This window comes from Aptenodytes patagonicus, chromosome 6, assembly GCF_965638725.1.
Source record: "Aptenodytes patagonicus chromosome 6, bAptPat1.pri.cur, whole genome shotgun sequence".
NCBI classification, from domain to species: domain Eukaryota; kingdom Metazoa; phylum Chordata; class Aves; order Sphenisciformes; family Spheniscidae; genus Aptenodytes; species Aptenodytes patagonicus.
The window spans coordinates 51,286,370-51,300,428 of NC_134954.1; the positions used below are offsets into that span (position 1 = coordinate 51,286,370).

Below are 14,059 nucleotides of genomic sequence, written 5' to 3' on the forward strand. Positions count from 1 at the left end.
GTTTTGTGATGGCTTGAGCTTAGTTTCTGAAATGCTGTTGGCACTTGTACTCTGAAAAACAGAGGTGAAATGACATTTTCTGTTCAACTGCGCTGTTTTTGTGGCTTGAGAATCTCACCAGCAAATAAATTATGGCTTTATTTCTGTAAGTCGAGTGATTTTATGTGCATCCTTTGGGCATAGAGAAGGTGCTAACAAGCAAGATATTGAAGCTGGGGAGGAATTTTCTAGAAGTTGTTTTTTGGGCACAAAAAGGAGTCTGTTGTATGGGTCAGCAATTGGCCACGTCTGCTGGTTATGCATCTCTCCAGGAGTTAAATTTTGACACATGCTGCTGCCAAACAAAGCAAGATTAGCATCTTAAAACACATGTTAATGCTTACTGGTTAGTGCCTAGGCCATAGCTTACAGAAGAATGTTTTATACTTTCTTGCATCTTTTCATATTTATGACTTACACCATTCCTTGGTCATAGATTGGTTCAGAAAACACAAAATTGGATTTTCTTCTCCTGATAGTGTTGGTGTTTGGTCCATATGGTTAAGAACTGGCCTCTTCCACAAGGTTCACCACCTGAGACCTCACCTGTGTTCAATAGGGATATTGCCAAATAAAATCAAAGTTTGGGACAAGAGCTGCTGTGTCAGCAGATAGCTGATTGTTTCCTCCCAGACAGTGACAAACTAATCTCCAGCATGATGTTACAGATCACCATGCTGCAGGGAATGACATACAGTAAAAGAAAAATAAAACTGAATTCTCTACAGGAAACCTCACATTAAGTCCTAAATTGCTTTATGGGGTCACCATGCATAGTTTAGCTGCTGCTGCTTTACCCTAGAGCTGGCTGATCTTCAGTGGGGAGAGAGAAAGAACCATTTCAAGCAGAGGTAAACATTATTATTCTTTCTATAAAAGGAATACACAGAGACAAGCAGTCTAAACAGTTTGAGGCAATAGTAACAGTTTTCATATCTGCAGTTAAAATGTACACTCTGAAAGTACTACAGTTGTCCAGATTTATATAAGGGTTAAAATGGAAATGAGTAAGAAAGAAGGAAAATAACAAAGGGAAATGCTATGTTGTAATGTCACAATTAGTCACATTTGTGTTTATGGAAAAATCTGAGATGCTCTCCTAGCATTTGTGTCTGTATATGAACTCTCCTAAATGGCTGTATGATTTTCTGTTGGCAGAAGCCCTTTTCTGTGCAAGCGTGTATTTCTGACGATCACTCGTGCTTTTCACTTCTTAATTGCAGACGGTTCAGGCCCAGGATGTGTAGTTTCCTTTTTCTTTCATTAATTTGTGTGCTTAAAGGAGGGCACGCTGGGCCCGGCAGGCAACACTCTTGCCCCACTGTGACATTTCTGCCTGTAAAGGGGCTGTTGCCAGAACCTGCCTGTTGTGCTGTTCTGAGCTTTTCTGCCTCTGTTTTCTCTGCATTTAGGCAAATTTCAAGGAAGCCTTGATTAGAGATGAGATGGCTTGAGAATGAGATGCTGAGCAGATAGAGTGAGCTGGGTAGGTGAGTCCTAGCAGGACAGCAGTGGGGAGCAAACCAAAGCGTTGCTCACGGATGAGGGGAGAGGTCTTGTGTGCAGATGAAGATTGCTAAGGCTGGGGGAAGGCAAAGTCCTGGAAAAGAGAGGAGGAGAGTGTGTTTGGGAGGAAAGAAGATGTTGGCAAGAAAGTGCTGAGAATTGTTTAAGAAATATTTAGGGATCACTCCTATCCTTGTCCATTGGAGAGAAAGAGAGATGGGCTGGCAAACCCTTGCCCTTGGAGAAGCAGAGGCACATAACCTGTCATGTAGGGTACGTAAGAAATGTAGGTCCGTGCCTGAATTAGAGGTGCCAGCTGTTACGGGTCTGTGATAAGATGCTTGCTTCAAAGACAAGTTTGATTTTGCTATGGGTTCAAGAGCAAAAACTGATTCTACAGGGTGAAGGACTGTAAATATATTTTTTCATGTGTCCTGCAGCATTGTTTTCCCCTCTGCCCCTTAACCTTGCATATAACCGCGGGTCTCAGTGGGATTTCAAGTGATGCATCAGTTTAAGATACTCTTACTCTTTTCTTTATGCATGCATACATATTTATACTATGACAGGTCTATTTAGGAGCTTGAAAGTACAGATTTTGGGCAGACAGCTGTTTCTTTTCTGATCTCTTCCAGGCTGGAAAATTATTAGATATCAGTATGGATTCAGGGTAGAGAATTTGAAGAAGTCCCATTATATTATGTAAAAATAAAATCGTATACATATACCCTTCAAATCAGAGCAAAATTCTGAAGAATTAGAAAAACTGTCATTATTTGGGGTAATGGGCAATGATCAAACATTTTCACTTTTAAAGGTTAGGAATACTATTCAGCACCAGCATCTGTCAGCTTGAAACTGGTCTCAGTTTGAAATTGCGGTTTATGTACATGGAGAGTGTGCCTGATCTAAAATGTCCTTGCTGATGAGAGTGCTCTCATGCTGGCAAAAGTCTCATCAATGCTGGTAGGATCACATCTGGACAGAGCTGGTAGCATCAGTTTATGCATCTATGTTTTCTGTAGTGCTCTTGACCTTTGGAGAAGAGCAGCTTTAAGCTGAATCGCATCTCACTTAAGGCAGAAAATACAGTTAAGATAAAACATGATGCACAGCTTGTAGCAAATGATTTTATTTTATCATGGAAACATTTAACAGAGCTGAGATACTGTGCTGATGGGAGCGTAGAGTTTATTGCATTAATTAGAAAGTGGTGCAGCGTTCGTGAGAAAATGTATTTTGGGTTCAGCATTTTCTGTGGGTTTTTTATCATGCCTTAAAGTGCTTGTCGGGTACTTTGGATGCCTAATTGGAGATGTCATACATGGAAGCCTGCACTATCTGAAAATCAAGCTCTTTTCCTAATAACACATTTCAAAATACTGATGATGTGTTAAATGGGACTACATTGATTAATCTTGAAAAACGGGTAACTAACAGATGGGTCTGATGTTTATGCTTATTCTATTTTATCTTTGTATAGTGGGGTGGTTTTAATAATAGAAACTTTCTTGCACAGAAACAAACACTGCAGACCCTCTGCTCACCGTTGTTACTGTGCTGTACTTGCTGCTGCAGTATTTTATATCAGATAACTTTTTTTTTTTAAATCACAATAGAAATGACCTTTTGTTTTTTCATTACCTCATGTGGGATGGCTAGAGGGTATTCTCACACTGTAAAGGCAGTAAAGCTCACCGACAGATTTTCTAACAAAATCCTTTTGCACAGCTGCGTAACATAAATCATTCCTTCCAATTTCTGAATGTTAAATGTTTGTTGTATGAAAGTTACTGCTGTTCTTGCCTGACTTTAACAAGGTTTGGGGTTTTTCATTTGGCACAAATATTGTTGCTTTTCAGTTTTATAATCATGCTGCCCTTAGTCGTAACAATTATACTGCTTGAGTGCGAGCAAGTATAGGTTAGACTGCCAAGATAATCGTATTTTCATAACAGTCAGCTCATATTTTACAAATACAGTGCATGTTTTCCTTTACTTAAATTATTTATTTGTAAATCCAACTGGTGCATATATTGCCAAAAAAAGACTATAGCAAAAGAAAATTCAGCTAGTGGGGTAAGAATCGTCTTCTGGGACTAAACCCATTATTTTTACTTACAAGTTTTGCCCTTTTTCCATGTGACATTGCAGTGCTAAGGGATCACATTACAATGCTTCTGGAATGAATCGACTTGCACTGCCTTAATTAAAGGTATCAAAGTAGGAATGAATAACCATGGCTGCATCTGTTGCGGCTGGTTTTCTTTCACTGCCGTAGTATAGCGCAGGCTGCTGAAGGTCTCTGTGCAGTTGTGAGGTGCTCTGAGCGATCCCCAGGACGCAGTAGTGCATCCGCAGGACCGTCCAAAGATCAAAACCCGTCATATTCTGGAGGATGGCAGTTTGACTAAGTGCTGCCTTAATAATAAAGTCATAATGTATCATATTTATAAAACCCACTACCACCGAGGTAGTCCGTAAGGACTGCACCCTCTTCATGCGTAGCACTAAAATAGAGGGTAAAAAATTGAGCAAAATGGTAGCTCAGGCAGGGCAGAGAGCATGCTGGGTGGGTCTGGGGAGGGTCTGGGCAAGTCTGTGCCAATTAAACTGGAAAATACCTCATTCCACTAAGCTCCAATTTAGAGATATTTTGACATGACTGTAGGTGGGAGAGTTGGACTAAAGCAAGTAGCTGAAGAAGGCAGATCTCTTATCCTAAGGGGAGGCAAAACAAAATCCTTTCCTAGCTTCAGGCTCAGTTTTGGAGGCCTTAAGGACTCTCAAGTGGAGATGCCACTCAGGCCAAAATTCAAGCAACAGGTTCCCAAATTGCTTGATCTTTACATAACCTCATAATAAAAACTAGAAATTAGGGGTTTGTTGGATGCAGCAGGTAGTTCCAGTGAGCAGACAATTGCAAACAGAGCTCAGAAATGAATGCTGCAGCCAGAAGAGGCTTCAAACAGCAAGGCTGGCTGGCTGGCTGTGTGGTTGTCTCAACTTGTGACCCTGTGGTGTAATGAGTACTGAGTAACTCCCACCAGCTCCAAGGCAGATAAGCACAGCATCTTGCAGAAAGCCTCGGTACCTTGTAGCATCAGAACTGAAGCTGATCAGAGTGGTAAAACAGTGGATCGGATACAAAGTCTGAAACAGAGCCCTGAGCCCAAAATGTCAGATCAGTTGTCAGCAAGTCATAAGGGAGACAGAATTTAGAATACACTGGGATTTTTTTATTTTTTTTTTATTTGAGAATTAAAATTTGGGATTAGAAATATGCTGGTACTTTTAATACAACTAACTGCTTCTAGGTAGATCTTACACTCAGTATGAAAAAAACCCCTCCTTTTTTGCAAAATATTTCATAGTACTTACATACTCTGATTTTATTTTAGTTGTTAATTGCTATCCAGAAGAGGAAAAAGCTAATGGCAGGAATAAGTTGGATGAAAACTGATTTATTGGAGTATAAATTGAGATTAAAAAAATCTTTCTGGTATTATTTAAAAAGGAATTTATGGATATATACATAGTGAAATAATACGCGTTCCCTTCCCCCCCCCCCAGTATTTTCACTTCTGATCTGCACGTTTGCCGTTTTGCAAATGTATTTCTATAGTTTTTATTCTAGCTGGTTAAAGAAAATACCTTTTCATATTTTCAGTTTAAGTAAAGAGGGGGAACTTTTAACAGGTTGTTCTATACTCTGATAGTAAAAAATAATTTTAGAACCTAGGTGCAATATTTATCTTAATAAATTTGCAAGTGCTTCTGCAGGGTTATTTCTGTGTTAAAATGTTTCCAACACAACATCAAGATTTGTTGTTTTTCTTTCAGATACTGATGAATACAGACCACCTGTTTGGAAATCTTACTGTAAGTATCTCAGCGGATTTTTTTTTTTCCAAGTCAGAGCTGAAAAAGTTTCAGTTGGGTGCTTTAAAAGACTCATCTTTCTTTTCATCAGAATGTGAGTTTAAGAAGCATCAAGGGGTTCATTACTATTTAGAGACATGTGCAGTTGTTTATCCTCAAGGACAAGTGAATGCAGATTATTTGGAGGAGTAGATTCTCTGCACCTTACTAATGTGAGTGGTCCCACTCCTGTGTGGGTCTGGCTTATATTGGTTTGGCTGCCTAGACTGGGGCTTCCGTAAACTCCATTCATGCCTTAAAGTTGGTATCACTTGCAAACTTTTAGGGCTCCTGTGCTCTAGTACCTTGCATCACTAGAGTTGAGACTTGAACTGGTCAGAAAACCTCAAAATAAGTAGTTTTCCCCCAGAATTTGCTGATATAGTAAAACGAGAGCATTTGTTTGGCCTGGTGTGACAAATCACAAGCAGGTTTTTTGAAGCCCTGACTAGAAGGGCCTGATTTCCCACCAGTCTGCCTGCCTGGGCTCTGCAGCTCTTCGATGTGCATGTCCTAGCTTGGAGGAAGCTGGCCTTGCAGGCTGCATTAGTCAGGTGTGCAGGGCAGTAGTCAGGGCATGTTGCCCTGAGATCAGAGTGCCACTCCCTTGGGAATTTCAGAACTTGCTGGTTTTCATTCCTAATTAAAAAAAAAAAACCACCAACAAAAAACCAAAACCACAACAAACAAACAAAAAACCTTAAATTTTTAAATACAAAAAAATTCCATGTAAAGGAATAACCTGTTGTTTGGAAGCGCTGATGGAGGTTCAGGGAGGTTGAAGAGAACACGAGACAAATGGCACCGTAGCAAAGCATCATAGCTTCCCACAGTGTCTCACCTCAAAATTCTAGTTCTTTGTAGGTAGAAAAGCTAAGGTGTGAGACATTTTGAGACTTGAATCACAGCAAGAAAGAAGAGTCTTCTGTTAAAAGCAGATTTTGAAAGCAGAATGTTGGTGTGTTTAACACACTTAACAGTTTAGGGATGTCAAACCTACATTTGCATTTTCTTTTGTATGTATTCCCAAGGCTGGGTGTCTTCAGGCTGGCTAAAGTGATTTGCTCAAGCGACATCTCACATGATTAAAATGTTGCTGTCTAAAGGTTGGGGAGATTTAGCACCTCAGAAAATGTAGTTATTTCAAAAAGGTTTCCATCCTGCAGTGGGAGATTCTTTACAATCAGAGATTTTGGGTTGGTCTTAAAGGCTTGGTGAAAACGAGGGTTAGAAAGACAGTAAGTGTAAAAGAGCAGATTGAAGTATTTTTGTCAGCTAAAGTATATATATTAGAATTAAATGAGCACTAGAAAAACAGCTTTTCTGTCACCTAGGCCAGTATTCTGTTAATGGCTCACAGAGGTCAGTTGTTTCTGTTCTGTCCCTGCCGTTGCCAACCTGACACATTCAAAAATCACAGTTAGGCCTTAAAACTCATAAATCAGCCTTGTTGTTTGGGTTTGGGTTCCAATTTTTGAGTTGTTAAAGTGATCATGAGTTACGTAGTCAAGATCATCTATGCAATATGAGCATTAGATTACTTCTGTAAATGAGAACGTCTCAAGAAATTTCAAAGAGCTTAGGCTGTAAGTAAATAATGAGATATTGTGAAATTTGTAGTAAAAATTATGGCAAAACTGCATATGCCTTAACACTCTAGGAATGTCGGGGTCTCTTAAAATACAGTTATGTTAATTGAAGAAAATAGGAAGGCAACAAATCTAAAAAAAGGCTGAAGACTTTTAATTTGTCCATCTTCAGTCTTTTCTTTAGATGGATGACTTTGAACGGTTTTGAATAATTGCCGACATATGCAATTGCTGTCATGTAATTGAGACGGCTGGGACCTTGGTCTGTTTGTGAATCTGGTGGCAAAGCCTGTCTGTGCCTTTTGAATCATCATTTATTATGCCAGTAGCTTGTCATATGCCAAGTCAGCCACTTAATATTAAAGAATTTGCACACAAAATGATTTGAACAAGTTTTTTTTCTTGCAGCGGAGGGCTAAAAGATAAAACTGAGACACTTCGCTCCTTGGTATTAAACATCATTAGTCATGATTGCAATACTTGTTACTGAGATCTGTGTATTTTGCTCCCAGTTATAAGCAATAACAGTGAATCACAGCTCTGTACCTTCTGTGAACTCAGGGCACACTGCCTCTTTGTTCGGTTTATTCCATGCCATAATCTATAATGGGGGGTCCAACCTCTCTAATACCAAATCTTCATTGGCAGCTTGCCAGGAGCTGAAGGCTTGGGTGCATGCAAATGTATGTGCATTCCACTACACCATCATGGTTCGCCGTGGTGAACCCTTCTCATGGTTCAGAATTAAGCGCAGAGTCGGGGGGTTTGATTATATTTGTCTCTCATGATGGATGAAGAGGAATGTCTTGTTTGACTTCCTCGGCAATAATTACAGCAAGGAAACTGGTGTTGGAACAGTTTGAATTGCATACATCAATTAGAGGAGGAGGAATAGGTATCCTGTTTTGTAACTTAACTAGTCTACCTGCTGTACTTCTGACTGGAAGAGGAAAAAGGTACTGCCTTTGGAGAAGATTAATTTCCTTCCAGAAAATCTTTTCAGCCTGGCTTGAAGTAAGGTGGGAAACAGTTCTCAGTTTTTAGCCGATTTCTGCAGAGCATGCCGATTGTGATTCTCCACTGCTCTTCTGTGAAATTCAGAGAAATCCATATTTGCTCTGTGATTTTTATTGTTTTTTCCTTTAAACTTGACACTATAGTTCTCAGAATTAGCTATGGACAAGGCCCAGTGCCATCAAATACGACTTTTACAACAGAAGCTAGGGAATCTGTGTGCTGACAATGGTCATGCTATGTTTGAAATTAAAATTACTGTTTTATATACTAGTGTGCTGTTCTTCATCACTTGCAAAAATCATTTTTGTAATACCAATACAGAATGGTAAGGATTGATTTTAGTAATGTCAGGAAAAACTATTAGGTGTTTCGTTTGGAACAAAGGGAGTGAATTTTTCCAGTTTATCTTATGATTGCCGTATCATCAGGCATCTTGCCATTTTCTCCATTCCCATGTAACTTAGCACATAAATACAGCATTTGTCAGTGGAAAAGACTCGTGATCAAATGAGAAGTGTAATTAAGTCAAATCTTACTGGTTAAATCAGTGTATGGTCTTATTACCTGATGAAGGTGACAGCACATGTTATTAGATCTTGGTGTTAGTATTAATGATTGAAACGTAATTTAATTTTAAAAGATTACAATTCCAATTGTCCATTTTATCAGTTCTAGAGTACTATTCAAATACTAACTTAGTGTCGACAGCCTCATTTTGAAGGTGACTTGCCAAACCAAACTCTTTTTGGGATAGAAGTTGAAAGTCAGTCCTTTGGTATTATATTAGAAAGTCTGCACATCAGTACCATTAGATTTACAACTGGCTCCTAAGATTTATTCTGGCTTGATGAGGCTTATTTAAAAAAAAAAGAAAAAAAGGGGGAGGGAAGATACTAGTAAGTGTATGTCATAATTTGGGCCTTAACTGTTTTACTCTGCTATTCAACTCCTGATGTCTTTAGATCTGCAAATGCAAAGGCCTTTTCTCCCTTTGTTCAGAAAGGTCACCACTGAGCAGTGGCAAAAGCAGAGGGTTTGATTCTGCAAAGTTCTGAATGATTCTTGTAAAGTCTTGATGTATTTCAGGTGACTGAGTGTGTGCCCAGTGCAGTAGGATGGGGCTCCATCTGCTTACTGAAGGAAGTCTGACAGCAGCCTGATTTGACATATAATAAAATTTAATTTGCATTTATCATGATTCCTTTTCTGATCTGCTTGATGGAAACTTGACTGGTCTCACCTAGTTACTCCCTAGTACTTGATCAATTAATTGTAAAGCTAATCAATAATCCTGTTTTGGCTTCTTTTTTCTGACCACTTGTAAGTAATTTTTGAGACCTTGATATATGTATCCTTGCATTAAATCTTGCAGAAAGTCTTCTTTATTTAAACAGCAATATTTAATGTTAAAATGCCTAACTTGTACAATGATTCTGTATTAATCAGAATTTAACTTCTGCCTTCTCCCAGTGTATCAGTTGCAACAGGAAGCTCCCCATCCTAGAAGGATAACCTGCACTCGTGAGGTGGGTATTATAAAGGTTCAGTTTTACGGAATCCAGTAATTCCAAGTCTATACTTAACGGTGTCCAATCCAAACAGCAGTTCCTTGGGACACTTGGTGCTGTGGTTAGAGTAAGTAGCCTTGGGGGCACTGGTACCTGGAAATCCATTTGATCTAAAAACTGAATTAAAAAGCATTTTGAGCATGATACATTTTGAGCATGATGTGTATACCTGAGAATCATTTACTGGTTTTTGATTCTTAGATACATGGAAACATGCCTTATCTCCTCCTTTTTGGGTCAGAAATTCACAGAAGCAAGAGCAGAGCTGTACAGGGGAACTATGCAGCTGTTCGTACACACATCGCTGCTAGATGTGTGCAATAAATCAAGAGAGGGAAGACTGAAACCTCCCCTGGTGCTGTTATTTGAGTCGTCGTACTTAAGACTCATTAATACTAGCAGCTAAGCTATGCAGAGCCACAGATTTTAAGAATCCAAACAGTAACAACAGGATCCCATTGATATACAGTGATACAGAAGCACCTGCTCATGGGGTCAGTTGTTGAAGCAGACCCCAGACTTCCAGTGTGCCCTGAGCTGCCATTCAGCAGAGCAGCACCTCTCCAGAGCTGTGGTGCTGGAGGGTTTAACTGATACCAAACATCCGTGCCAGCAAGATTTTACTCGTAACTGCATCTCTCTTGCAGCTTCAGACAGGAACCTGGGAAACATTAATTTCAATTTCAGAAATGCTGAAATGTTAGGCTTGACTTGTTAAGCAGTGTTACAAAACACAGCTCTTACTGAATAACCACTGAAAGTTATTACATTGGTGCAATAAAACTTAAGCATTTTTATCATGTGCCAAGAGAACGGAAATTAATCTTTGAAATACGTTAGTCACTTTGACGTAGTATTAAATACAGAAGGACACAGCACTATCAAGAACATTAATAGCTTACAGTCTAGATCACAAGGAGGATTACTTTACAGAATTAAACAGGCGTTTCTCTGTCGTCTTTTCAAATGCCCAGTTGTAATTCTATGAAGTAGTCTGTCAATTTTTAAGATAAAAATTAGAGATTTAACAGGAGTGAAATATTGCATTTAATGGAAGCACTCGTTTTCCTTTGTTAATTTGACAGATTTGTATTTTTAGAAAAGGTATAGCTATATCTGATTGCACTTAAGCAAGACATAGCTATAGGAAAGAACAGTACATGAATTTTACAAGAAGCATTGAAGCAAAAAGTTTTGTTTTAACCCGTGTTTCTACTGTTAATGAGCATCCAAGCAGGGATATTCTTGTTAAGGTTGGTGTGCGGATATCTTATGTACATCAAATAAGGTGGGATGGAGATTTGAAGGAGAGATCTATAGAAGAAAAGATCTAAGCTGTGAAAAAATGGGAGATTTTCCAGTTTTTTATTCCCATTACAACATTATTAGGAAGGTTCTCTTCTATTTTGTGTGTTCTTTATCATAGGGTTTTTCATTACATTAATATACAAAATATTTGGAGTCTTGTAGGGGCTTAATTTTATAATACAGGTTTGTGATTGTACAGAGTGCTCACCTGGATAGGATGAAGTATTTTACTCCCTGTGTCCGATGGATTGTGTTTGTTGTTGTTAAGTGCTGTTGAACAGTTGTTTTTTCCTTCCTCTCTTCGAAAGTATTTCACTGGTGGAAGAAGTGCTCGTATGTGTGTAGGTATATGTATATATGCATATTGTAAAATGTATGAGGGATTTCTGGTAGCCTTCTGACATTGTTCATTGAGGTACTGACGCTATGCCTGTACAATCACTGTAGTCTTTTATTTGCCGAGTCTTATCTTGGAGCCCTGCTATGGTTTACTCATGTAATGACAGATTTTCTTCTAGTGTATGCTTATAAAGTTGCCTGGCTCTTGCGGTGATGAGCGACAATTCTTCAGTTTCTTCAATTAGATGCTTTGAGACCCTCAGTTGTGAGTGTTTTAATTCTTACAGAATTAGAGCCTTCATTTTTCTATATACCTTTTGGTTTCTTTTAAAAAAAAAAAAACAACAACAAAACAAACTTAAAAAACAAAAAAAAGTCCCGTAATAGAAATTTAGGGAGTGGGAAACTACCAGCACAGTTAAGGAAATCTTACAGCAGACAACAACGATTGTAATTGTTTTGCATGTTGACTGCACAATACGTACCTACCCTGTAGTCAGGGAGAAACTGTAAACTGATAAAGGGGTCCAGCATATTCAATAGTATATGTTGGCATTATATCCCGTGCTAGTTTGACTGCAGAGAAGTGCTTTGGGGTCTTTTTGCCCTAGGTGATAAGAAGTCACAAGCAAATTTTATACTAAGTTCTTCTTCATAGTATTTCTTAGAATACTATTAGCCTATCCAGTCAAATAAACAGAGATATAATTGTGTATACAGTATCTGAAAATTAAAAATGTCTCCTGCCTCTGGAGTGCTGGAAATCCTTCAGCTATTGGTCAGATCTAGATTACCTTCTTTTTAGAGTCAAACAAGAGACCTACTCTTGCCAGCCAAATATAAAAGCGTCTGTGTAAAACTTCTTCAAATACGAATCACACTGACCACGATAATTTTCTCATCCTTGTTATCGCTGAATTTTAATACTGTTAATTATAAAACTTTATTAGCTATTATACAGGTGGCAAATTGAAAAGTTGGACTGTTTTAGGGAGGAAAATATGCTGTGGGTGCATGGTATTCTGCATGAACTAATCATCCAAGCACTTTGGAGGGTATCTGAGCATACTGCATCCCTACACAGAGAGGTCCTCCTGGTCTAATTCTATGAACAGGTAGTCTGTTAGAGTCAATGGGGGATTAGCGAAAGTACCACAAGCAATCAAAACACTCTCCTAAGTCCTGCCATCACTGAAGAAAGAAATGCAACACATTAGTGTCTGTAATATCATATTTCTATGAATTTATTCCAAAACAAGATTATAATATGACAAACTTTAAGTGTAAAACTTTCCTTGTGCCAGAGGGAACAAAAAAAAAAAAAGACAGACATTCTTGTGTTTTAAAATAGCTTCATCCCAGCCCCTGAATTGCAGAGTAAACCTGTGTCTGCACCATGAATGCTGTTGTAGAAACTGAGAAATAAAATCTGCAGTTTTTAGAAACTAGTGAGAATTGAACTAAATAAAATAGAGCTATGAAAGAATCAGTCAGTTGCAGGTATTTAGCTGCAGAACAGAACATATTGAATACACATTTTCTCATTAAAGAATCCATTTACAAAAAAAAAGCTCTTTGAAGCTTATTTTTACCTAATAAAGGTAAAATTGAAAGAATACATTATCAGTGTGCATTTTCCTACTTCTGCATTAATTCGTTATAATGCAGATAAGTGGTTTTCATTATAAGTATTGAACAATTTATGCAGCTGAGCTAGATTTGAAGTGAAAATGTATTCAGCGAGCAGTAATGTATTTAACCTTTCTCCCTGGTCTCAGCCTCTCCTGCTAGTGTTGAGCTTTGTGATCTGCTCTTTCTCAGCTGGGTTTCTATTAGCCATGTGTGAGTCAGTGGGGAGCAGAATCTTTTCCTAAGTGGTTGAATTATTCAGCTGTATAAACAAATTCATAAATATTAGGAAGAGGATTTTGGTCCAGAGAACATCAGAGAGGTCAGTGGGAGGGAACAACATGTAATTTGGTAAGGTATTAGCACGTAAATTGCTCCTTCTTGCTTTAATGTATTCCACTTGTTGACATAAGCAAGAGTGATGATTAGGGGAAAAAGCACTTGTTAAAGAGTAATTGGAAATCACACCATAAAAAACCCAACCATTGATTTAAGGTGCAAAGGCACGTGTTGTACAAGTGCTGATACTGAGAGGTGTATTCAACAGGATGACCTACTTAACATGAAATGCTTCTCAAATACAGAGAATTTGAGTTTCTGCTCTGTTACACCAGTTTCATATCAGAGCAACACACAGTGGAGTTACACTGAGGTAAAAAGAGCATTGCATTCATTTGGAATTTTTTTATTGTGAAGGTGCAGCAGAGCCAAGGCTTTTAACACTGTATGATGTTCACTTGTAAAGTTGATGATTCCATAACATTCTAAGGATGTTTGACTTCTGCATGAGGCTTACATCCAAATTGTAATATTGTTTGTCCAATTAATATTGTATTACCTTCCTGGAATTTGTATTTGTTGTGCATATAATCTTTTATATACATACGTGTGTACGTGCGCACGCAGGCATATTTAGGGCATCCTTGACTGCTACATGAAGGCACTCCACAATAAATTTTAAATAACTATGTATCCAAAAAAAATCAAACAGGCAAATGATGGAGATAATTAAAGTCACTGGCCTTTTCCATTCTATTACGAGGCTTCATCCTAATTCAGTGCTAGTAGTTAACAAGCCTGTTAAATAGCATCTCTATGTGAAAATGGCCTCTGTGAGTAGTCAAGAAACATAGCATAGACTGG

At 38.4% G+C, this 14,059-nt stretch overlaps 1 protein-coding gene across 1 annotated transcript in view; it reads left to right on the forward strand.

Moving 5' to 3' along the window:
• Positions 1–14,059, forward strand: part of CHN1 (chimerin 1) — a 105,207-nt gene that overhangs the window by 16,947 nt on the left and 74,201 nt on the right. Inside the window, exons 2-3 of the mRNA XM_076342581.1 lie at positions 5,389–5,427; positions 9,543–9,598. Of these exons, the coding sequence (XP_076198696.1) occupies positions 5,389–5,427; positions 9,543–9,598 (95 nt within the window). The remainder of the gene's footprint in view (positions 1–5,388; positions 5,428–9,542; positions 9,599–14,059) is intronic.